The 24,987-nt window shown below is 39.1% G+C and overlaps 3 protein-coding genes across 11 annotated transcripts; 1 reads left to right on the forward strand and 2 right to left on the reverse strand.

Moving 5' to 3' along the window:
- Window positions 1–506: 506 nt before the first annotated feature.
- On the forward strand, window positions 507–6,773 carry sox10 (SRY-box transcription factor 10). Of its 2 annotated transcripts, XM_011478420.3 has the most exons (4): window positions 507–638; window positions 2,242–2,980; window positions 3,996–4,252; window positions 4,363–6,773. In XM_011478420.3, exons 2-4 carry the CDS (start codon window positions 2,556–2,558, stop codon window positions 5,133–5,135), a joined length of 1,455 nt encoding a protein of 484 aa, XP_011476722.1. In that variant the 5' UTR covers window positions 507–638; window positions 2,242–2,555; the 3' UTR covers window positions 5,136–6,773. The 2 variants fall into 2 exon arrangements, with proteins under 2 accessions (XP_011476722.1, NP_001158343.1); NM_001164871.1 differs by lacking the exon at window positions 507–638 and having other exon boundaries at window positions 2,556–2,980; window positions 4,363–5,135.
- A 2,643-nt stretch (window positions 6,774–9,416) lies between these two features.
- On the reverse strand, window positions 9,417–11,873 carry polr2f (RNA polymerase II, I and III subunit F). The gene is made up of 5 exons (XM_004071796.4): window positions 11,715–11,873; window positions 11,504–11,573; window positions 11,263–11,393; window positions 9,825–9,896; window positions 9,417–9,738 (listed from the first exon to the last, which is right to left on the reverse strand). The coding sequence occupies exons 1-5, from the start codon at window positions 11,732–11,734 to the stop codon at window positions 9,648–9,650; spliced, it is 384 nt and encodes a 127-aa protein (XP_004071844.1). The 5' UTR covers window positions 11,735–11,873; the 3' UTR covers window positions 9,417–9,647.
- Window positions 11,874–12,071: 198 nt separating this feature from the next.
- Window positions 12,072–21,486, reverse strand: LOC101172084 (MICAL-like protein 1). 8 transcript variants are annotated; one of them, XM_078951367.1, is made up of 16 exons: window positions 20,902–21,486; window positions 20,547–20,595; window positions 20,309–20,459; window positions 18,425–18,510; window positions 18,190–18,332; window positions 17,624–18,108; window positions 16,515–16,554; window positions 16,028–16,263; window positions 15,717–15,925; window positions 14,694–14,807; window positions 14,346–14,472; window positions 14,140–14,230; window positions 13,985–14,058; window positions 13,765–13,879; window positions 13,633–13,679; window positions 12,072–13,546 (listed from the first exon to the last, which is right to left on the reverse strand). In XM_078951367.1, the coding sequence occupies exons 1-16, from the start codon at window positions 21,042–21,044 to the stop codon at window positions 13,422–13,424; spliced, it is 2,235 nt and encodes a 744-aa protein (XP_078807493.1). In that variant the 5' UTR covers window positions 21,045–21,486; the 3' UTR covers window positions 12,072–13,421. The 8 variants fall into 8 exon arrangements, 6 of the variants coding, with proteins under 6 accessions (XP_078807493.1, XP_004071993.2, XP_020561110.1 ...); XM_004071945.5 differs by having other exon boundaries at window positions 15,717–15,928; XM_020705451.3 differs by having other exon boundaries at window positions 16,515–16,557.
- Between the last annotated feature and the right edge of the window lie 3,501 nt (window positions 21,487–24,987).

Below are 24,987 nucleotides of genomic sequence, written 5' to 3' on the forward strand. Positions count from 1 at the left end.
TTTTGAGTACAAAACTAAACTGTAGAAGAAAACGTTTTTTGTCCTTATGACATTATAACTCCAAGTTGAACTTCTGATTCTCAAAATATTTTTTACAATTAAAAATATATATATGTATTTTCTTCTTCGTGGACCCTGGACTAAATCAACAGGCTTTTGCGCATGCCTGATGGTTATGAAATGCATTTGTTGATTAAACAGACTCCAGCAACATGCGTGTTGAAACTTGATAGATAGATAGATAGATAGATAGATAGATAGATAGATAGATAGATAGATAGATAGATAGATAGATAGATAGATAGATAGATAGATAGATAGATAGATAGATAGATAGATAGATAGATAGATAGATAGATAGATAGATAGATAGATAGATAGATAGATAGATAGATAGATAGATTTTTTTCCACCAATCAGAGCTCTTGAAGTGCGCACACGCGCTGCTCCTTTAAGGCTCGTCCCTTACTCTTTTCTTTTTTTCTTTCTGCTGCATACAAGGGGCTCTTTAAGCCGTGCTGTAGGCACACAGAGCAGGCATTCATTCTCGGGCGGCGCAAGCGAGGGGGCTGGGGAGTGAGCGTCACTCTGGAAACTCGGGGACCCGCGGATTCTCGACCTCTTTCCTCACTGCTGAAGTAAGGCGCTCTGCGCTCTCTGCCGTCGGTGGCCGGCTGCTGTCTCTCCCTATTTCCTAAGACTTGATCGTCACTGTTTTGATTTTTATTTGATTTGTGCGAAATTACACGTGATCTTGATTTTGTATTAAGAAAAAAACTTTCCTGATGATCCCAAACCTCTTTTCTGATATTCTTGTTCGATTTCTTAACAAGTGTCACGCTTGTTCCGCTGTAAACTCAGGATCTGTTAGGGGGACTTTATTCAAACAAGAATACAATCTGTTATATTGGGATTTAAAATTATTTTATTTATCCAAAAGTTTGTTTTAAAATCCCAGTTTGTTGCTGCTGGTGGATCTGCGTGAGCTGGAACAGATTAGCCGAGGGAGGACATTTTTAAACAAGACAATTAAAGGCCAACTTATTGGCCAATCAGGCGGAGAATGAACTCACAGACACGTTTGGTTCCGAGCGGTGAAATTTCTCATTAGTGATAAAACAAATCAATATATACGATTTTCCAAGAAGTCTACAAACATTTACTTAGACCGATCTGATATTAAATCTGTAATTTGGTGGAGTTAAATTGCCGTAACAAGGGATTTTTCTCACTTGTACTTTTTCTGTTTAATTTTATACACAGAAAATGAGGATATAAAGTACAGTCCACTCAGAAAAAGGATTTTCTAAAAGTGTTTTGCGTTTTGGCAAAATAATTTGAAGCTGCTTTGAGAAAGAACGGTGTTCGGTCCCTTTTTACGCACGGCGTTTACGCACGGCGTTTACCCACAAAGTTCCTTTGGGGACGCCGTGACAGCCTGTGAGTTGGCCTTTTGGAGCAGGTGGAAAGCGAATATTAAAGACTGACAGATGAGTTGGTGAAGCCTTACCTGTCATTGCTCTGGAAATGAATATGCCAATTGACATTTTGAAAGTAAAACTGACTTAACAATAAAGTGATTAAAATACATTATTTCAAAGTAAAATGTCCGATCAAGTCTAAAAACGTAGAAACTAAATGCGTTAAGAAAGCATAAACGTTTGAATGGTGTCTGTTTCTTTTTAAGCCGCAAACAAAGTATTGTGGGGTTGTTATTATTCTATTCACAAACCCTTTTATAAGGTCCATATGTTTTATTCTTCTTAATGTGAAGTAGACATTTATTTATAGGGAGGAGTCACCTTAATAGCCAAAACTAAGACATGTTTCCCTCCCGCTGCTGCTCCTGACACAGTTTTACTGGCAGACGGGGTCCACAGGCGCGCCAGGTCATGTTTATCCAAGGGCCCGTATAATTTAAGGTTTGTGCTGCCGAACCCATCGAAGCGCTCCAGAGTGTTCCCTTCAGGGAGCTTGGACTAACTGTGAAACATTAAACAGCAACGCTTCATGGGTATGGAGCTGCGTTATGGAAGCTCTGCAAACATGCGCCTGCAGAAAACACATGAAAGGACTATTTTATCCGCGGAAAATACTTTTACGCACACATTTCCTCTCACAATACAAACACAAATCTGATGGCTGAACATGCTCAAAGGAAAAACTGAAAGTAAAATGAACGAGACCTATGCGTGGTGAGGATTTGTTGAAATGATGCTCCTCTAATATCTGCTCTTCCAGGTTTTTGTGGATTTCCAATTCGAAGAGGGGGAGAGAAGGTGGGACAGACGTGAGGCTGGGTGAGCTTTGCGCAGACGCCCGTGTGTCAGAAGGTAAACTGGGGCGCACTGAGCTGCCTATGAGACCATCGACACGGATGGAAAGAACTTTAATGTGGAATCCTCACAGAGTTTTGCAGCGGAGGCTGAGAGTAGAGACAGACTGGCAGTTTATATTATAATTTAGAGGAGTTCACAGAGACAGAGCAGTCAGCAGAGTCCATCAAGCAGAGCTGAGAATTCACAAAAAGGCTTTAGGTTTTCCTCTTGAAGAAGATGTCCAGGGAGGAGCAGAGCCTCTCAGAGGTCGAGCTCAGCCCCGGCATGTCGGATGACAGCTGCTCCCAGTCACCTGGTCATTCCCTGGGGGCGGCAGGCGCGGGAGAGTCCCCCCTCCACGGGCAGCAGCATCCGCAGATGGACGGCGAGTCCGCGGGCTGTTCTTCCGCCAAATCCGACGACGAGGACGAGCGCTTCCCGGACGGGATCCGAGAAGCGGTGAGCCAGGTGCTGAAATGCTATGACTGGACGCTCGTGCCCATGCCCGTGCGCGTCAACGCGGGAAGCAAGAACAAGCCCCACGTGAAGAGGCCGATGAACGCCTTCATGGTGTGGGCGCAGGCGGCGCGCAGGAAACTGGCGGACCAGCACCCGCACCTGCACAACGCCGAGCTCAGCAAGACGCTGGGGAAGCTGTGGAGGTAAGGCCCCTGCAGGTGACAGACCCGACAGGTGTGGCCCTGCAGGTGGAGCACAAAGCCATCAAACAAAAGAAGTTGGAAAAAAAAAATCTTTGCCTAGTGGATTATACATATTATTCTTTAATGAAAACTTGTCTCTTTTTAGAGTATTATCTTAAAAATGTTCCCCCTTTTTATGGAATAATTTTAAAGAAAAGGTTTGGAGAACAGATGAGGGAATTTCACTGCATTGTGTTAAAAACAGAATCAAACTGAATCATGTAAGAACGTTCTTCATCTTCATGCCTGGACTGGCTTTAAGTGCTCAAGTTTCCACACACAGAGGCTGATTTAAGATATTTTTATACATATCCAACTTTTTGGTTTTGTTTTCACATTTGCGATTTTCATCTTAAATTGTTGTAAAAAAGTTACAACCTAAAGCTGTAAAAGTTAAGATAATACAAGAATTTTTGTCCTGACCTAATGTTTGTTTAAAAGTCCACATATGTTGCTTTAACTTGACTATGAAATTGTGGCAGAGCTGAACAAAGTTTGATCAACTCTTCTCTGGTCTTCAGCCTTGTGTTCTCTATGAGAACACTCACTAACTAATGTCAGATAGCTCAGAGAAGCTAAATGAATTAACCTTGTAAGGATCAAATATTAATCAGATAAAGCTCTGACCTTGAGCCCAGCTGAGGTTTGGTAAATTGGCCCTGAAGCGTGACGGAGGAGGAGGCTCAGGAAGGTCAGGGGTTTCTCATGGCATCCCTGTCAACAGCTGTAAGCAGGAGTTGGAGCTGCTAGCTCAGCTTTTAGTGTTTCATTACTGTCCAGCTGTCAAAGTCTGATGGTAGGCATGACCTGAAGTGCAGCTGATGCAGCAGATAAAACTACCTGAAACCTCACCTTTTCTGAATTCTTCTCGCATCATTTTAAGCATAGATCTGCATTAAGACATGGTTCCCAGTAATGAATTATTACTGATTTGTGAATTTAATCCAACTACAAAGATGTTTTCTTTTTTTCCAAGGCTTCTTAACGAGAGTGACAAGCGACCCTTCATTGAGGAGGCAGAGAGGCTGCGGAAGCAACACAAGAAAGATTATCCGGACTACAAATACCAGCCGCGGCGCAGGAAGAACGGAAAGCTTGGCACGGGATCTGGAAGTGAGGCTGACGGACAACTGGAGGGTGAGGTCACCCACTACAAGGGCCTCCAGCTGGAAGTGGCTCATGGTGGGGGGGCCGAGTCCCTTCTGGCAGATGGGCACCACCCTCATGCTGCAGGTGGGCTGCAGGCTCCCTCCCACACAAACCCAAGAAACAGTTTGGCAAAAAAAAAAAAAAAAAAAAAAAATGAAAGGCTGTTGTCTGACAACAATGTTGTTCCTCCACAGGACAGAGCCACAGCCCTCCCACGCCCCCTACCACACCCAAGACCGAAGCTCTGGCCGGAAAAGCAGGGGATGGGAAGAGGGATGGAGGGGGGAACGGGAGCTCACGCGCCTCCATGGGGGCTGAAGGAGGCTCTGGTGCTTCTGGGTCCGGGAAACCTCACATCGACTTTGATAACGTGGACATTGGAGAGATGAGCCATGAAGTGATGACAAACATGGAGCCTTTTGATGTCAACGAGTTTGACCAGTACCTGCCCCCTAACGGCCATCCTGCAGTTGGGCAGAGCAGTGGGGCCGGAGGAGCTGCCGCTGCTGCTCCGAGCTCGCCATACGGCTATGGCATCTCGTCAGCTTTGGCGGCGGCCAGCGGACACTCGGCGGCCTGGCTCTCCAAGCAGCAGCAGCATCACAGCTCCCCCCTGGGGGACGCCTCTAAGGTCAAGAGCGAGGCTGTGACCTCTGGGAGTCACTTTGCAGAGGCGGCCTCTGCAGGCACGCATGTTACCTACACGCCACTCAGTCTTCCTCACTACAGCTCCGCCTTCCCCTCATTGGCCTCAAGAGCTCAGTTCGCAGATTATGCCGATCACCAGGTCTCAGGGTCCTACTACGCCCACTCCAGTCAGGCTCCGGGGTTGTACTCTGCATTCTCGTACATGGGGCCTTCCCAGAGACCCCTGTACACCGCCATCACTGACCCCGCCAGTGTGACCCAACCACACAGCCCCACCCATTGGGAGCAGCCGGTCTACACAACTCTGTCGCGGCCATGACAGATGACAGAACCAGGAGGCGCCTGTGCCCGCCCAGCCCCAACATCAGACCACAGAAGCAGAGGCGACAGCAACAGTGGAGCTGTTGGAAGTTGTGATGAAAGTGCTCTGGTCTGGGGGGCTTGCGCAGGCCGGGAGGGCATAAGGGGTGAAACCTTGTTCCAATCCTGCCCGCGTGTAGGAGAAAACGATGTAAGAAAGCGGAGGGTGGTGTGGCAGCACTCAGTGTGGTTGTGAGGGAAACTGGAGACCCTTCAGAAATTGCAGCAGCTGTGCCAGTGAGCGCTCAGGTAGGCTCTCACCTGTTCCAAACTTCACGGGTATCAGGAGGCACACTGGAGTCTGCAAACATCGCCCCCAAACAAAAAACAAAAAAAGAGAAAAGCACAACTTTCCTTCCTGAAATGAAACCAGGAAAGAATCATTACACAATAACACATTGCCAATCTTTTGTTGTTCATGACATAAAATTAAAGATTATAACTCAAATGGATGAATAAATCCTGAAATGGTTGTTTTGGCAAGAATTTGTCCACTTTGTTCTCAGAAAACCACAGTTACCTAAACTCAAACAGATCTGTTAAAAAGGAAAAAAAATCAAAATGTATCAATATTTTAAGTAACAAATGTGCCTTCTGTAGAAATCCAGACAAACTAATGAAACTATGACAAAATAACCAAAGCATTGAGACCAAAACATGTTTTACTGTTATAGGATAGAAACAGATTTTTAAAGATGTTTCTCCCAACATGACACTCAAAGCTACCTGGTAGTTCGTAGAGATGTTTTTTGGATTAGCCAAAACATTTTCAGTAAAAGTTATTCTTCTTTTATCAGAAAGTTTTTACTTTATCTTATCTGAAGTTTCTTTTCCTTCTTTTAGTGTTTTCTAATAAAATCTTCAGACTTTTATGTACTTATGACTTGAGAAAACTTTATTTTGTACTCACAAAAAACAGTGAAGTTTGACTAATAATATTTGTATTTTAAGATTTGTTAAAGAAAAACTGGGATCTCACAGATTACTATTAAAACATTTTGCCATTAACTTCACTTATTGCTTCACCACTGTCTAATTTTTTACTTTTTTTGGGTAAAATGTTAGCATTTTGCTAATTTTAAGATTGATTCATTAAAAAAAACGGATTTCATACTTGTATGCTGAAGGAGATGCCAATATTTTTGAATGACTTGCCACACGTGAAGATAATTTCAGATTGCATTAACGAAGTGCCTTGTTCTTGACAATTTACTTACATGTAATTATATTTCATTCTATTGTGATGAAAATCCTTCAAAATCTACATTAAATATTATTCTATGCCATATTTAAACTGCTCGCTATGTAAAAGTATAACAATGCTTTGTTTTCTGTCATGCTAAGACTGGACTGTAACTTTAAATTGAAATGTTTCTTTTTGTTGCTCTGAGCTTTTTCATTTCCTATTTATAATTTTTTTTGCATCTATTTGTGTAAAAAGCATTTTTTTTCTTTCTCTTTGATCTAAGCTGCCATTTATTTTAATAGGAACAGTGGATTTCAGTCACAGAGTCTGTAAATAAGAGCAGGAGCAAAAGCCTGAACATGTGACGATGACTCTCACTTGAAATAAAGTTCTTCTGTTTTTTTGCCTGTTCAGATTTTCCTGCAGTAAATTGAATTGGAACATCTAGAGCTGCAAAGCTAAATTATGTTTTATTATAGCTTTCTTTACAGGCAATATATTATTATTTATGACCCCAGAGATCTAGGTAAACATGCAAAATACAGTTTAGAGATTATAATTATAATTTCTAGTAAACTGGGAGAGAGGAGCAATGATGGGGACAAACTGGTGCAGATTCAGTTTCCCTTGACCTCACTTGAGCCTCCAGCCTTCTCGGGGTGGGGGTTCAGGACTTGCTATGGAAGCCTGGATGCATATTCCAGATTTCTGCCGTTATGCATACATGTATGTGTCTCTGTGTTTGGTGCAGATTAGGCCTGACTCCTAATTCCCTCTCTCTTTAATCGGCTGTGTGATACTTTGGAAAAAACAAAGAGGACCATTGATGGGGGAGGTGAGGGAGAAGGGAATGAGGGCAGGGAGGGAGTCTAACCCCATAACTGCCCGCTCTGTAGCTTCACTGTCACACAAAGCGACCCTTACTGTGTGCAACTCTCACTACTCTTCCTGTTGCACCCTCTCACCGTGCCACTGTGGTAAATAAACACAGTTCAGACCAAATTCTGGTCCACTAAGCTTCTTTTGAGAGTAAGAAATGCACGAAAGATAAACTAAAATGATCTTCAGCAGCAAAAACAAACAAAGTCATCCTTTTATGACTATACAGGAAAACAAAGTCAAGACAAAATGTTAACTTAGGATGTCAGAAACCATGTATTGCTCCATACTAGAATTTAGGCACGACAGAGGAGGGGCGATGGTTTGGGCTTGTTTGACAGGACTTCAAGTCCCAGATTAAATACTTTGAATTCACAATTCATTGAAAGATGATTTTTTTTGTCACAAAATACTTTTAAAAAATAAACGACAGAATTGTGTTTTTTTTTGTGTGTCACTGCACATTTGAATTGTGTTAACTTGATCATAAGACCCAAAGATAAGGACATTTTTTAAATATAGTCTAGGGCTCACACATATCGACTATTCAGAAAAAGAATGTATAACGCTGACGTTCATGCAAGGTTTGAAAAAATGAAAATCTTTGGAAGATTTCAGGTGCTGAAAAACTGTATTCAAGGAAATTGAGGCCTGAGGTATGCAGATATTTAACAGAGAAAATGACCCGATAAATTCATAGGCAAAGCGATTCACTTTCCCCACAATTCGGTTCAAACCTCACTTTTTGGGTGACAGTTTTGTTTTCAGTTCAATATGCTAATAGTGCATGGCAAAACAACAACAAAAAACTAAAAAAATCGACTTTATAATTAAATAAGCAAATAGTAAAAAGAAAACCTTTCAGCTGGTTCATAGTAACCTTGGTGTGATGTAATAAACACTGTTAAATATATTGAACTTAGCACAACACACTTTCAACGCAAACATGTGTAAATGTTTGCAGCAGTGATGCAACAATACATTTTTCCACAACGTAGTTCAATGGTTTAACATAGGGTTTGGTTTTTAACTGAGAATCGTAGCATCACTACGTTCCTTACAATACCAAAGCAATAATCATAACAGCAGTTGGACATGAAAGGCTTTTTAAAAGTAACGTGTCTCAATTCTTTTTTGGATGAAAGAATAAGAATGCTACTTAACCCCTTAACGTATATTTGATACAAACTTGGATCTAACCACTTTTACTCCATATTTACCTTAATTTCTTCTACTTGAAAGCAAAAAATGTTTTTTTCTTCCTTTTTTGGAAATAAACTCAAGGAGTTAAGCTATTTATCCCTTGTGCTATCCTAGGCACTTTAACATTGGGAGTTGGGTCATCTAGACCCACTACTAAACAGTGCTCTGAACCCTTTTTCTTCAATGATTTGTGATCTTCACTGGTGTCCATGGATTACATGAAATCTTTCCACCTTTATCCACCTTTGTCATGGTAGGAATAACACGTCAAAGTAAGGGTGGGGTCATCTAAGATAGCACAAGGGTTACATAAGCCAATTTCAATTTAGTTTATGCTTTTGTACTGAAAAACATTATTAGACAAAAATTATAACTAGCATAATCCTGACTGCTATGTTTTACAGTTGTCAATATTTTTTTTCCTGCTGAACCTTAAATAAAAGTTTAAATAATTTAAAGACTAGTACATTAGTACTAGTGTGAAAATTGAGACACCAAAAATGTCACTTTCTTGAGGCTCATATGAAAACTAAGTCGCAATTTTTGGCATCAAACGGGGCCTCAGAGCTGGGCTGAAAATAGATTCTCTTCGGGCAGAAAACTCAAGAACAAGCCCTTCTCCCCTGAGCACTGGTTTTTCCTCCAGCGCCGCGCGTCTCTCTGCCAGGGCAAACACTCCCTTTGAACAATGCCGACCTGTTGAGCTGCTTCATTCACATGGTTCCGTGGATAAACTCAGAGAGAGCCTCCGTCTGTTTTCTGACGGCTTCACCAAATCCACAAGGGCTGTAGCCTCAAGGAAAATAAAGACCCGCTGACATCAAAGCTGCATCAATCAAACACCACATGATTCTTGAAGTTTAATCAACTGATTTGGTTCTTTTTTTAAATGACCAAAACTGACCATTTTTTCCCTGACTATGACTCATGCTGACATTAAAACTTTAATAATAACAGTCAGAAACCGTGAAATTATCATAAAAAAAGACTTTATTTATAACAATAAAACAGATGATCTCTGATCAAAATCAACACTTGGAATACTTACAACAAAAGTTCAGTTTGTTAAAAAAATGTGTTTAAACAAAGTTATGTCTCCCCCTACTGGCTCATGCTTGCAAAGCAGGTTTTAAAATGACTGCATTTGCTGCTTCTGTTTGGTATCATCGAAGCTCTGAAGTTCAGCTGAAAGTCCAGGTTTGTTTAGTCGGTAATGATGAGCTCATCACAGCCCCAGTCCTCGTAGCTGCCGTCGGGGAGGTACCTGCGGATGATGATGGGGATCTTTCTGCTCCTGTTCAGAACAAACGGCAAACATTGAGTTACCAGGAACAAAACAAGATGAAAGAATTTAGACAGAAATGGAATAATCTGATGTACTTTAGTTCCTTCATGGCGATCTGCAAGGGGTCTGTTTCTCCCTCCAACTCGACCATCACAGGAGCGCACATGCTGTCGGCAGAACAACGACAAAATCCTCAAAATAAATCCCAAATTGAAGTAAAATGTCATTATTTTAAAGCCAGAAAACAGGCGGGGCAGAGGATTCATGGACTGTTCATTCACACACACACTTTTCAAACCAGTGTGTCCTTAAACGGCCCAAACACAAAAACACAGAGATGTCAACAACCAGGTTCAAACCCAGAACCTGCCTTCAAAGCTGCAAAACTGAGAAATGTAATTCAGTGTCATTTTGACAAAATGAGATGCAAAGATTTTTTTGTTTGTCCCTGAAACACGTGATCTGCAGCAACCAGTTGGGACCTCGTGATGGGCCCATAGCACAGCTGGGGGGCTTTTCTCTAGCTGGGCCAGGGCGTGCATTCTCCATGCTCCTGTGACTCCTTGCTCTTTGGTGCTGGGGACTATTTCGGCAGTCCCTCCTCTGGTATGGATGGCTGGTATCGGGTCACTGGGGTGGTGGATTCCCTCCTGGCTGTGGTGGTCCTGGCTGCCGCTACTGCCTCACCTCATTCTGGGGGGCTTGGTGTGGGACGACCAGGTGCTCCCCCCCTTTTTTTTATTCATTACGCTTCATACCATCATTGTCCACAGTAGAACACAGACAAAAAAACTAAGCACCAATGCCCACTCACCTTGGCTCAGAAAAGGACTTTTGTATGAGATTGTATCTGCTTTTATGCAAATGAAGGTGCATATTTATCTGATCTCTATCTGTGTTGTGTACATGACAATATGCAAGAGTGAAGGTTTTTGAGGGCAACAGGAATGTTTATAATATTCAGTGTGTGCGATAAACATAAACATCTAATTGTGAAAGTTATAAATAACCTCTAGCAACGTTTTGTCTCTTTTTGTTTGCAATGGTGTGTTTCTTTGGTGACTCTCCAACTTCTATATGTCCTTTTCTATCTTGTCCCCCCCATCCCTAATATCCCACTATCCTTCTCCGTTTTCTCCGGTCCAAAAAGGAATGGACACAAGTCCATCATTTTTCTAAAACCGGCCTATTGTAGATCAGGGTCTGAAGGAGCCTATCCTAGCTGTTTTGGGGCAAAGATGGGGTACATGCAGCATAGTTCAATAAGCACAAATATTAATAAAATAAAGTTAAGCCTCAATACAAAAAGGTTTGTAGTGACATAAACCTCCTCTGCCCAAAGCTTCAAAACTCCTATGGTAACATTACAATCTGTCCAACACCAGGGGCCTTCAGCTCTCATCTGTTTGATCAGCTGCTCCACACGACAAATTAGCAAAATAAAATAAGAAGAACAACAAAGCCACAAATGTTTGGAAGCCTAACTTATTGGTTTAGAAGAGTAAAGCGCTTATTTTACAGTAAACAACTCACGCTATTTGGAGGGCTCGTGTTCCCAGCACTCTCGCTCTCTCATATTTGGTCATGTGCGGTGTTGTAATCCTTTTCTGGTTAGCCTGCTGCCCCTCTCCTGCGGGGAGGATCTGTACGTTCTCCTGGTCCTCCTGATGATCATCCAAGGAAAACAAGCATCTGATTAGACTGCCAGATAGAAATCATGAATAATGAACCCCAAATATGATCCACTAAATGAAAAAAGTGCAGACGAACATACATCTTCCACGTTTTCCAGATCGTCTAATCCTTCGTCCTCATCGGCGTCCTCAAAGTCTCCATCATCAAAGCTGCAAATGTTGACAAAAACTGTATCAAAGACCGAAAACGGTGAAGTCGTAACCTAGCTTAGCTAACAGGCTACACGCTAAAATAGATTTAAAATTAACATATACCATGACATTATTTGATGAACATAGATCACAACTTACTTGTCTTCGTTATCAGACATGTTTTAACTTATATTTTTTCCAATATAGATACTAATAGAGTTTATTAGCAGCAAATTTAATTTAGAGGCTAAACCACATTGAGCGTTGTGGTCTCTAAACTTCCGGTGCGCGTGTACGCTGAAAAATTATGTCCGGCTTCTCAACTAGAATTTCTTTTTTTGTCCTACCTTTTTCTAATTCAATTTAAAAACAAGCAAACAAATAGTATATAAAAAGCTTACTTTCTATTATAGTCAAGTATCCTAAACAAAATAAACTTCAACTAGAAATAAATATAAATCCATCAAACTATGGAAAACCAAGGCTGTACCTTTAGAGAAAAAGAAGACACCAAAATGATAGTTTTCAACATTTATTTTAATGTACCCTTGAGAGAAAATGAATACTAATAATTCTTAATTTTTTGCCCTGCATTTATAGAAAACGAGTAACAATGGCATGTCACTTAGTGCAAAGTTAAAGAACAGAATTGGGTCAACCGAATGCGAAAAAACATTCAGAGCTAAGGCTGGATTCTGTTTTTTTTACTCTTCATCTAATATATTTTCCTACGTGATCAAATGAAAAGATATTCACAATAAACAACATAAAAATGTTTTTGCAAGTGCTTTCCTGTCTTATGTAAGAATACTCATTGCAAGAAGTAGTCTATTTAAGTGTACTACAAGTATACTTATAAATGTGAGGCAGTATACTTGACGTTTATTTTTTTAAAATATAATGTCAAGATAAAATCTAGATATTGTAAACTTAAAATTTCCAATTTCCAGTCTCAAGAAATATTCTGTTAGTATACTTCATCTCTACACTACATGAACATGGTCTTTAGTACAGCGTACTTGCTTTATACTTATATTCAAGCAAACTTAAAAAAATAAAAGCGTCAACTTTTTGCTAGGGTTAAGCTCAAACAGCTGGCACTTTGTCAAAGAACAGATCCATTTAGATTCTTCACTTATTTAATAAAATGTGTCTATACAAAAGAGATTTCTTTTAAAACAATTCTTCATTACCTATTTTATAAATATAGCAGTGGATGGGTAAGAATTTCTAAACACAAAAAGGAAGAAATGTTCACGTTTTTAACAACAAAATTAATCCTGTTTGTTGGTTACACATAAACTTTTTTTTTTCAAATATAGCCCAACTATGAAATATGCAATTGATTCTTTGTTAATTTAGTAAACAACAAGTTGCAATAATTTACAATAAAAGTGAACATTTGACAGGAGATTCTTGTCACAACCTTTTAAAAAAATGTCACTTGTAAAATTGCTCTCTTTCACAGTTTTCTATACATTTTCTGATGAACCCCTTTAACCAAATTACTAAAAAAAACTAAAAAGTAAATATAGCAAAAGATAGTGCAGGAATCTGCATGGCTGATTTTGTCTCAGAAGAAATCTGTAGGACAACAACTTTAAGCATTTTCTAGTGATGCAGGTTTGGAAAAATATTTTTCTTAAAACAGGGTTTTAAAAAAGTGGTAAAAAAATAACATCAGTAGGAATTGGTTTCTATTTCAAAGTACTCCGTTTTTCTCTTGCTGGACTTTGTAAACAATTTGAACAGAATGTGCCAAACAGACGAGAGCTCATACCAGTCCCTACATTTTTGGATAATCTAGATTCTCTTCTACAGATGAGAAACTAAATCTAAAATTGACCAGAATGTTCCTGCAGCTCTTCAGTCCTTTTTCCTCCCAGAGTCCTTTCTGCTCTCGGGTTTGTTGTTCAGGATTTTAAACACCTGTGCAGGTTTGAACTTTCCTTTTGGCTTCTTGAGCCCTTTCTCTCCTTCCTTCGGAAAATCTGAAGAGAGATTTTGTCATTAACAGCAGTGAAACAAAATTATCCTCAGCAAGACACTTTCAAGAGGGGATTGGTGTCACTCTCACCTCGGTTCTTCATTTTTTCTTCCAAAAGCATATCTTTGTCTTTATCCCTAATGAGAAAAAAGGAAAAAGGTGTATTTTCTGTAACTTCTACATTTTAGTGTCTGAGTATAAGGAAGCAGTATTTGCGTCAACCTCTGTTGGTCCTGATCCAAGCCGCTTATGATCTGATTTCTCTGCTCTATGATGGAGACCAGCTCATCCATCAGCTGCTGCTCACGACCCCGATCCTCCTGACTCCATTCACTCTCTGTTAAAACACATCAAGTCAAAGCCTTTCTCATTTTTCTGAGCCCAGTAGAGACGCTTATGGATTCTCACCTCTATTTCTGTCTGGGTAAAAGCAGACGCTAACCTGGTTTGTTGAGGAGACATCTGAGCTCATACTCCACATCTGCCTGCCTGTCCTCCAAATTCTGCTGCTTCATCCTCAAAGAACAAAGACAAAAGAAATGATTACACAAAAATAATTAGTAAACACAATTTCAAAGAATTTGCTGGTTCACTTACAAATAGACCAGTTCTGAGCTTTTGTGTGATATAAGTAGTCGTTCAAGAGTGAGGGAGAACCACTCTGTAAGCATTTTTTCCTCCTCTTTACCTGAAATGTAAAAAGCGAAGCAACTGAAATAGAATTTCTTGCAATTATGAATAAGCGGATAATAGCCAAAAACAAAAAAAATATCTGGAACGATAGCAGTGAAACTGAAGTTCACCTTTCCGGCGTGCTCTGAGAATCCTCTCCTGTTCAACTCCTTGTTGTTCCAGATATTCCAGTTTTTTCTCCAGCTCCTTCATCTGATTCTGCAGGTCATTCATGCACAGATCCTGGTCTGTTCTTACCTGAAAAAGTAAAAAAGAAACTCCACATTATTTCTGCAACAGCTGTAGCAAACGCACCTTATAAAAGAAATAATACACATCATTTTTTTAGGTCACATGGCCCAATATTATGTTGAAGAAGTTTTAAAGTAAGATTTCTGCCTTTTTTTAAACAGTGTGTCATCTTCCACATGGCTGGAAAATGCAGCATTGAGAGACTGAATTGGGATGCAGAAATGTACCTTCCTCTTAATGAGGGGGAAGCCGTGGCCTGGAGCTGGACCCCGACTGGATGAAAAAGTCTGGGACTTGGACATGTGAGCTTTTCTGTCAAAAGGATTTTCTTTACAGGATTGCTAAAAACAGAAGAAAAAAAAGTCAGATTAAAAAGACACCAAAATGTCAGTCTTATGATGAATGCAATTTTCACAGATTCTTCGCAGGATTCAAAAACCTTCTCTTTGGCATCTATAACTTACAATTCAATGGACCCAAGTCATGGAATACACATCTAGATCTGGTACATAACTCCATTTCTTTATCAACTTACAAAAAAACAAACAAAAAAAACAGACTTTTTTCCAAATATTTACTGTGATATTGTTATCAATGCATATAACATATGGATTTATAAAACGGGCAGAATAAAATTTTGTTTTGATTTGCGGCTCTATTGGCTTGTTTTGATAGTAATGCATATCTTGTTTTATATTCCTTGTTTATCTAGGGGTTGTTCTTTTTAAAAGCTTTATGCTTCTTCCTTCCACCTCCCTGCACATCAGCTTGTTTTTTTACGCTTTCACATAATTTTAGTTTTTATTTTCTTTATATACTGTGTCACGATTGGCATGTATGTGTCTTTTATATGTGCTAAAAAAAAAACATTAAACAGAATCTTGACTTAAAGACATCCCTTGTTATAATACTCCCACCACTGTGCTATAATGTGAGAGCTGTTCTAGGTAAGACATGCTATTTTTCACCGTAAAAAAAGCATTTTCTGCTCGAAATAGCTCTGAACAGAAAGGTCGTCGTCCTGGTATCAAATGTTCCCTTCAGTGCAGTTCTGATTGGTCGGTGCTGAGAAGAAATCCTCTTTGCAGTTATCATGCGATTTAAGTGCTGCAAACTATTGAACTAATTTGTATCAAACGTAACAAGATAGAGGCATTAAAAGAGAAATGTTCATTGTTATGAAAAATGTAATCCTTTCTCTTTTTTTTTTGGAACTATTTCTTTTGACAGGACAGATCTTATTCACTCACCTCTGATGTTCCAGTTTCAGCATGCTCAGATGTGACGTCAGGCACAGTGAGACTTCTGGGTAAAATACATTTTGGTGGTGAAGAGGAGTCTGGGCCTGGTCCTGCTTTTGTCCCATCTGACACTTCTGCATGCTTTATAACTCCAGCCTGTCCATGTGACTCCCTGTGGGTGTCATCGGCCGTCACAGGCCCCGTGGAATGAGCTCTATCTGCTGGAATGGAATCATCGTTCTGCTCGGTGACAAAAGCAGGTTCTTCGTCTCCAGCTGTAAGAACAACTGTTTTGGTCTGACTGGGAGATTCAGTCCTACCAGTTTCTGAAGTGTCCTCCACCTCTTCGTCTTCTTCTTCAAAAGGGTTGAGCGTCTTTTTCTTTGGTTCATTCCATGACCTGGGCGGATCTGAGACGGGTTTGGATCGAGGCAGAGGGACAGGAGCTGGAGCTGGGGGCAGCTGCGTCCAGGGTCCGGGGTGAACAAAGTTCATCCATGGATGGTTGGCTTTCACTTTGGGGCTTTTCTTTAGGGAGATGTTGTCAAAGACCTGCCTACAAACATGACCAGACCGAGGACGTCAAGTTCTCCCCTCTGATCAGTTCATCTGATGTTATTTTCTGCTTTAGCATCAACTATTAATGATCAAACACAAGTTAGCTGTTTAATGTTCATTTATAAATAAATCATGTGATACTAAGGAATATGGATCAATGTTTATCTTATACTTAAACATTTATTCTAGTGATTCAAAATCTTTGATGCCATAAAAATGAAATAAAAACCGAGAAATTAATTCACTTACATTTGAGCAGAGCCTGCTGCAGAATGGTTACCAGAAACACCTGCTCAAAAAAGAGGAAGAACACAAATACACCACATTTAAAGAGTTTGTAAGCACAAAATAAAGATTAACTTTTGATCTTTCAGTTACTTTTTTAATTAAGCAAGTGGTCACACTTGGCTGCCACTTATTTCATTTAAAAAAAAGAAGAATGAATTCAAACTAAGGTCAAGAGGAAGTGAATTAGATGATTGTATGAGTAGACGAGATATATGATAAAGGAAGACATTTTTGACTCAAAAACAGGAAGTGGTTCAACATAAGAAGATCTTTCACATAACATGAACCAAAAAATAAAAAAAACACACTCTTAAATGTTTCTTTCTAGAATGCAGAAGGTTGATGCCTAAATAAATATTTTATGAGGGATTTTTAGCAAACATTAATTAGCTTTAAGAACATTCAGGCATTTCTAAACCTTTGAATGTTTTGGTCGTATTCTGATTATATGATCATCAGTGATGTATCATGGAAGCTTTCATTCTAATGTAAAATATGTGTTTGATAATGTAAATAATAATTTAATTTAGATGACCGAAGACAGACTTTAATGCAGTATTATCATTTTTCTAAATATATTGATGGTTAAAATCTTTTGAAAGCTACAGCAAATGTGTGATTATGTTTAAAAGTGTACTTCATAAACGAAACAAATGCTGGTTTAGAAGTCGGATGTTACAAAAAAAACATTTTCATTTCAGGTTTTTCAGCATTGTTACATTTAGTTGAAAAATGAATACGTATAGTCTAAACATTTTTTATTTTTAGCAATGATTGTTTAGAAATTCTGTGTCGTAAAGAGAAATTCTCTGTAGTTCTGTCCCGCTGAAACAGAGCATGTTCATTTGTGAAACAGATTGTGTTCATTTCCCAATTATGGGGCTGGTCTGGCTTCATAGCAAAGGGAGCGGGGATAATCTGAGGACTCCTAGAAAGAGAGGACAGGTGTGGACGGTGTAGATGGACCTTCGCTGCAGTGAAAGTGATTGATCTGCTGTGTTTTGGCTAATATTTGGCTCAGTGGTTCACTTAAGCAGCAGGACTCCAAAAGGATGAATGAAACATCTCACCTGCAGCAGGGTCGGCCTTGGCTTTCTGGGCAGCTTTCCCTCTGGGTGCAGGAACAGGAAACGCAGGGGAGTCTGAGCTCCGGGTGGAAACTAAACCTGTTCTCCCATTTGTCTCCTGTGCACAAGATGAACCTGAAGCTGCACTCTTCTGCCCTCCTCTGTTCTCATCAGCTCCCTGTGTAGTTTCTTCAACACTGGACTGAGGAGGAGGAGGTCCAACACGTGAGCTTCCTCTGTCTTGTCCCTCTCTGCTCTCCTCCCCCCTGTCCTCCACTTTTGTCTGTGGACTTTCACAAACCACTTTCTGGGTGTACTGAGGCACGCTGGTGACCGGCAGCCCACTCAAAGAGTAGAAGTCCGCCTGAGACTTGCCTGTGGGGGGAACAACTTTAATGTTTGTGACATGGTAAGCGCAGGTCATGGAGCCAGCATCACTTCCTGGTCTGTAGGATCCTGGTAAAAGCGTGCAGTGGCAAACCTTACACCTGGTAGAAATGATAAATCGAGAAAAATCAAATATTATCATCATGTATGCGATGAGAAACTCTCTGAACATGAGCAGCTACCTAAGGCATCTACGATGATAAATTTTCCCGTTAACCAGATGCCTCTGAATGAGGTGCACAGGCGTGAAGCACAGACTACAGCCTGCTTGAGTCACTGTGTTCACACAGCGACCTTCTCTGCTGGTTTCCAGGTCAGCCGAGCTCTGAAAGGAGAAGAGAAACCAGAACCAGCACTGATCAATGCTGCTGCTCGGAAAGCTGGGTGAACAGAGCGCAAAAGACTGCAGACTGTTACCTTCAAAGGCTTGTGAGCATCAGGAGTTTCACCAGGAGTCTTTATGACATTACTTGAGAGATGCAATGGCTGTGATGACGAGGGATCTGCATCCACATGAAGAGAAGACAAGAAAGGAGCATTGTAATCCTGTGAGCTCAAGTGTTTTGCATTTTGGTCTACCGGTACACAAATACAGGCAAAAGTCCTGATATTTCTTTAGTAAAACATAAAAATCTTTAGACTTTCTGCAAACTCCTGTTGGAGCTTACATACTTTTGGTTTCCAAAATACTTAAGTGCAAAGGTTGGTGGTTACCTTACAGAAAAAAATAGTCAACAAAGCAGCAACCCAGTGGCTTCCAGATTGAAACTCTAAAAAAAAAAAAAAAACGAACTGGAAGCAGGTCTTGTTCAATAAGTTGGAGGAGATGTTTTATTGTTCAGCATTAAAACAAAGATTAAATGTACTTTTAAGGACCGTTTGGTCTAAATAGTTGATTTTTTTAACAACAGTATTATTGTTGTTTTAAGATCCTCACTGATATATATATATATCAATATCAGTCTATATATATATATATATATATATATATATATATATATATATATATATATATATATATATGTGTGTGTATGAATACATGCAAACATATTCATAGCATCTCAAAATTGGTACAATGGGGCCTTATCTTTTGTATGAATGTCATCAGTCAAATCTAGAACACTTTGCATGTGTGTGTGTGTGTGTGGGGGGGGGGTCATATGGTAAATATTTTTACATGAAAGTAGTCTTCACAAAGTGCTGTTTACTCGAAATAGCCAAGTTTTAGAGTTTTATGTTGAAAGAAACCTGGAAAGGGGAAACAAATAAAATTCTGATGAAGAAATAGTTGAAGATTAGCTTTTTCCACACTAATTACGAATATATGACATATAGAACTTGAACAATATATTTTCAGCAGATCATGCATGCCATACATGTGAGAGGCCCCACTGCAGTTCAGAGGAGCAGACACATGGGAGGACAGGTTGTGGAGGTGGGTGCCAGGCACTCAGGGTGTAGGGGGAGGCTGTTTGCAGGATGTGTTCTGTATTCTCTCTGTGCACATGGTTACGTGACAGCTAATAGCTTTGGGAGATGTGGAGACAACTGACCAGATGGATTTCTGCACACTCCTCTCTGCATTTAAATATTCATCAATACATTGTATAAATCCCAGGCAGGGAGAGAAACAGCGCTCTTTCTTTGTGTTCCTGCTGTGAGCCCTGTTTTAATAAAAGGCATTCAGGGAAATTGATTGAGCTGTACTAGAAATATTGTTAGGGTAATAAATCTTTGGCTTGAATTGGAAACCCCCGTCTGTGCGCTTTCATTCCAACAGAATCTCCACGCTTCACTAAGTAGGATTTGAATCCACTAAACTGCCATAAAAATGCCAGGTCACTGTTAGATGCTCAGTGACGAAGCTCTTCATTGTTTTGGTTTTTTTCAGATAAAGCCATAATTACAATAAATTTGTCATAAATGTTATGTTTGGAAGAAAAAGTGGGAAACCATCAAAACAGTATTTTAACTGTGAAGTACTGCGGTGGCAGTATCATGATGTGGGGTTATAAACGAAAAGCTAAAAGAATATTTAAAAACAAAAAAACTGCAGTTTTTTCTACAGGTAGAACAATTTGAAAAAGAATACATTGAAAATGATAACATGTTTTGTTTTCAACTTTAGCTGCATCGATCAATTAAATCCTGGTTTCTCAGTCAAGTAAACAACATTGTTCACATTATAACCAGTTTTCCATGTGCTGGTGAAATGTCTTTTTGTGACACCACATAGCTCTTATTTTTTCTCGCAAGTGTCTAAGAATAAAAGCAATCAACAAATTAAAGACAGAACTATACCAAAGACACGAGAAGACGTCCAGTTGAAGATGCTGTAGAGCTGAATGAGGTAGGTGATGACACTCAGACCATCAGGCTCCTGGGTGGACAGCATGTCCTTTGGATCCAGCAGTGCAGGGATTCCCAGTTTTGCTTCTGCGACCTCAAACGCCTGCAGATGAACACAGAAAGAACTGATCATTTACAGATCATGAATTGGGTGAGATCAAGTTTGCCGTTCTGAAATGAAATGACTCACCAGTTTGTTGTTGTGATAAACATTGTCTTTAGAGAGGGAACTGAAATCGCTGAAGAAATACCACACAAAAGGTTGTTGTAAATACTAATGTATGAAGGTAGAATCTCACAAATGAGATGAGATGATTGAAGGTCAGAGTTAAAATAAACTGATCCAATCAAATGGGACATGAAAGGTTTGTGGGAGATTAAGCAGCAAGGACAGCAGATTAGTCCTGGACTCAGAGGGCAGGGCACAATCCTAGTCTGCACAGATTAGACTATCAATCTGAGAAAGTCAAGAACAACAGATAAGACTTGCACTATTTAAAAAAAGAATTTTAACTCAATAAGTAAGATGCCTGGAAAAAACTTACATGAAGTGAGGCCGGTGTTTGTGGATGATGGCACAGAATGCGAGTCCATCCCTGAACGAGCTCGACAGGTTCTGGATTTCCACGTTGGGGTAACCGGCGCATGTGATGCGGCACCACTCCTGAAGATCCTTCCGTGATAGCATCGCCTCGACGCGTGGACTGACAGATCATGGCGCTTTTTTACGCGTTGTATTCCAAACGGCGCTGCGCACCTTTGCGGACAGCGCAGGAACGCAGCATCTTCTTCATGAGTCTTTCCGCTACAACTGAAGTGAACAGCAACTTACTGAAGCGGCAGGAAGGAAGGAAGTCCCCCCCCCCCCCCCCCTGATTTTTCTTTGTCAAACACAAACAAACGTCTCGAGTCGCTGATGCGCAAACACAGCAAGTTTTGCCGCTTTCCACCACAGAAACCACCGACTGCAATGATGCTCGTTTTTACGTCAGAAACCTCCTCAGTAAAGTAAACTTGTGTCTAAATATCTGCAGAACTACACTGAATCCGCGCAGACTTGATGAAGGGTGTGAATTTGAACAAAAGCCCGCTGCCTTCTCTGCTTTTGCTTCGCAATCGATCTAATGCTCAATAGCTGCCGCTAGAGGGAGACAAAGAGTCGCTTCTGCTCTATAATTAGGGAGGGAAGGTTTCTAATTTCACTTTTTTGAAAGTTGTTTTCATGTTCCTACATTTCAAATGTCATGTATTTACACGAACATCAGCCTCACGTTCTAAATAAATACACATTCATGGATAATATTTCCTCACAAAATAAGTTTGCATTGTCCTGTTAAATAAGAAGTCTAGTGTTATGCATCTAAGTTTCTGAATGGTTATTCTTTAGTTGGTCTTTGTTTATCACTTACGTAACTCGCCCTCACTTATACCCAGACTATAAGAAGTCATCTGCAGTGTTTAAAATGTTGCTTAAAAAAGCAAAAGGAAAATAGGAAAAAATCAATTTGAAGCACAATCACTTGCACACAAGAGTAAATATTTTTGTTTCAAAATATTGGCAAAAAATATCTATTAATTTGAGTATATTATTAAAAGTTAGTATTACAAGTTTTTAATAACACTTAAAAAAGGTTAAAGAAAGAGAACTGACAGTGAAAGGAAAAAAAAAAGAAAAATTTAAGCACATTGGCGATGCTAAGTATTGCACACTGAAGGATAGGTAATGTAGTTTTGGCTGCATCCAAATACCATCATTTGTACCTGTATTTATTTAATTTTCCGTACTGTTTTTTAAAGCATGAAATGGAAATTTATCATTGCAATCAGATGATACTCCTATGACTAATGTAAGCATAGAAATATCTATCATACACGGGTTCAGAAATTGAATGAATGAATGAACTTTTTTACAATTTCACTTTACGAGCAAAAGCATCGGAGGACTTGACTTTATCAAGATTTTTCAAAACTTTTGGTGAAATAATTTTTCCCTCCGGTTTGTTCACATGTTCAGTGAATATATTTTGGTCATTATGCTGCAGTGTAACCTCAGTAGCTTAACCTCAGTAGTTTAACCTCAGTAGCTTAACCTCCCTTTTGGTTCCTCAAACATTTTTCTCATGGAGGTCACTATGGCAATGAAACAGGTCTGATTCTTTACCCATCTGTTGCAATGTGGTCTCGTTTCAAACATTGGCATTTGAAACCACAAAGTTTGGATCAACTTTAGTAACAAATACAGATGATAAACATGCCTATAACTTTATATGCTTTAAATAATTAATTATCAACTGTTGCAAATGACTTTAGGGTCAAACAACAGTAAATGCAACCTCATTAAGATGAATGTACAGCTGCTTGGTGCAGCAATTCCAAATTCATTGAGTGACTAAAGCTGTTTCACATGTCTAACACCCAGCTGACATCGAGGTTTGAGCCTGTGAACAAGCAAAGGCCCTACTGCTTGGTCTTGAACATGCACAACCAAAATCGGCTGTGATGATTCTTTCAGAAATGCTCAGCTGGATCTGATGCCGTTTTAAGGTCAATTCTGGTCATGGTTGTTGGCTTTTCAGGTGCTTAGCTGTAGAGGTTCCTTGGGAAATCCCATTAAACATTATAACATAATTTACTTCAATAATATTGTAAAGTAATCACAAGTTATCCACACACCATAGAATTTACATCACGCACATCTTATTTCTGGCAAAATCAGAGATTGAAGTTACAATTAAGCATAGCAAAACTAGTCTGTAAAATGCACAAAAATCAAATCCCACGTTGTTAAAGTTCATAAGTATATATGCAAATATATAAAGCAATAGAGAAGTAACATTGCAGACAACAGCATCGTTTTTTTATTGAACTTCAAACAAACATTTACATATAGCTACAACAGAAAGAATTAAAAAAGAATAAAATATAAATAAAAGAAAAAAAACATTAAAATTGTAGTTTACAATACAAGGGATTTTCATATAACATGTAATCTTTAATGAAATTAAACAGTTATATTGCATTTTTGTTTTTTATTAATTTCAGAGATTTAAAATATAAACTGATCTCTTTATGGAATGTATTGAATAATGGTTTGGGTTTTTGAAAATCTGCTTTTATGAATGAAAAATGTCCCAGATATTAATAAAGTATTGAATGTCAAATCAAAGAGATTATCACCAGAAACTCCTCCAAATAATATGATGTGCTTTTGTAATGAAAGGGAAACTTTGAGGAGCACCAAAAAAAAAAATCCTTCCAAAAACTGTTAACATATATACAATCAAAAAACTTACGATCAAGTGTTTCTATACAGTATTTATGTCACAGAAAGAACAGTTGTTTTCTGGAAACCAAAAACGTATGTAATAGTTCCTTGCATGGATAGACTGCATTCATTATTTTAAAATGTATTTCTTTGTATTTTGGAAAAATTGGATTTTTAATAAAATGAGATTTTAACTTGCTCATTTCTTCTTTTGTATAATGCTGAGACATAGAATGATTTTTGTAATATATTGGAAGCAGTTTTCTAACAAACAATGATTGTATAAATGAGTTTGGAAGTTTTGAGTTAACCGGTCGACCATCGAACAACAGAGATGGAAGCTGAACTTGAACATTTTGAACCAGACTGGAGGACATTTGGATCAAAGTCTGAGGGATTGCTTTGATCACAATGTTGAATTGTTTTCTATCATTCCATTTAAACTTACTGGAAAATGTTTCAAATGAGATAATTTTTTCATTATCATTCATAACATGTAATGACCAAATACTAATCGTTCCAATTTTTGTAAAATATTGATTTGTTGAGTGTTGTGTGGACTAAAGTTATGTTTGAATATGAGTATCTACAGTAACACCTGCTGATGATAAGTAGAAAGTTTAATAGGAGGTTTTCTGTATTCAAATTCACATTTTAGAAGGAATTCAATGCCTCCTAGATGAGAGAAAATGTTTGAAGGAATATGAAACCAAATATTTCTTCCATTTTGCAGAAAAGACCTGAGCCAATTTAGTTTAATCATACCATCCAAACTTTCAAAGTCTATGGCTTTGAGTCCACCTTCACTGTAATCCTGAATTATTGTTCCTTTTTTTATGTAATGAGTTTTGTTTGTCCAGATGAAGTTAAAATTGGCCTGGTTTATTGCTTTCCTTGCAGATTTAGTTTGGGAGTGAATATGCTGGATGAATAAATCTGGATAAACATTCTAATTTAGTGAGAAACACCCTACCCGGAATAGAAATGTCACACTGTGACCACATGTTTAAACTGACTTATAGACTTTACACTTTTTCTAAGGTTTTCCATAAGTTCATTTCCTCCATTGTTTTGCTATCTTTGGTGATATGAACACCAAGATATTTCACAACAGTCCTAACATGTATGTTATGAATTACTGACTGATCAGAATGGTGAATTGGCAACAATTCACATTTGCTGAGATGTAGTTTTAAACCAGATGCTTTAGAGAAGAAATCTACGGTCTGAATGATCTCCGGTATTTGATGACTGTCCTTCATGAATACGGCCGTGTCGTCTGCCAGATGAGTATTGGCTAACTGTTCTCCCAGGACATTGAGTTGACAGAAACCAGGTTTTGATAACATTTCTGTTGCTATTATAA

This window comes from Oryzias latipes, chromosome 8, assembly GCF_053564925.1.
Source record: "Oryzias latipes strain Hd-rR chromosome 8, Olatipes_Hd-rR_3.1".
NCBI lineage: Eukaryota > Metazoa > Chordata > Actinopteri > Beloniformes > Adrianichthyidae > Oryzias > Oryzias latipes.

What these genes read in the sequence shown, in the direction of transcription:
- sox10 (XM_011478420.3), top strand. Translation starts at nt 2,556, where the DNA reads ATGTCCAGGGAGGAGCAGAGCCTCTCAGAGGTCGAGCTCAGCCCCGGC. An exon ending in ACGCTGGGGAAGCTGTGGAG is followed by an intron (nt 2,981 to 3,995) that starts GTAAGGCCCCTG and finishes TTTTTTTCCAAG; the next exon opens with GCTTCTTAACGAGAGTGACA. An exon ending in GCACCACCCTCATGCTGCAG is followed by an intron (nt 4,253 to 4,362) that starts GTGGGCTGCAGG and finishes GTTCCTCCACAG; the next exon opens with GACAGAGCCACAGCCCTCCC.
- polr2f (XM_004071796.4), bottom strand. Translation starts at nt 11,734, where the DNA reads ATGTCTGATAACGAAGACAA. An exon ending in ATGTCTGATAACGAAGACAA is followed by an intron (nt 11,574 to 11,714) that starts GTAAGTTGTGAT and finishes CAACATTTGCAG; the next exon opens with CTTTGATGATGGAGACTTTG. An exon ending in ATCTGGAAAACGTGGAAGAT is followed by an intron (nt 11,394 to 11,503) that starts GTATGTTCGTCT and finishes GATGATCATCAG; the next exon opens with GAGGACCAGGAGAACGTACA.
- LOC101172084 (XM_020705450.3), bottom strand. Translation starts at nt 21,044, where the DNA reads ATGCTATCACGGAAGGATCTTCAGGAGTGGTGCCGCATCACATGCGCC. An exon ending in TTTATCACAACAACAAACTG is followed by an intron (nt 20,460 to 20,546) that starts GTGAGTCATTTC and finishes GTTCATCTGCAG; the next exon opens with GCGTTTGAGGTCGCAGAAGC. An exon ending in CTGAAACTGGAACATCAGAG is followed by an intron (nt 14,808 to 15,716) that starts GTGAGTGAATAA and finishes TTCTGTTTTTAG; the next exon opens with CAATCCTGTAAAGAAAATCC.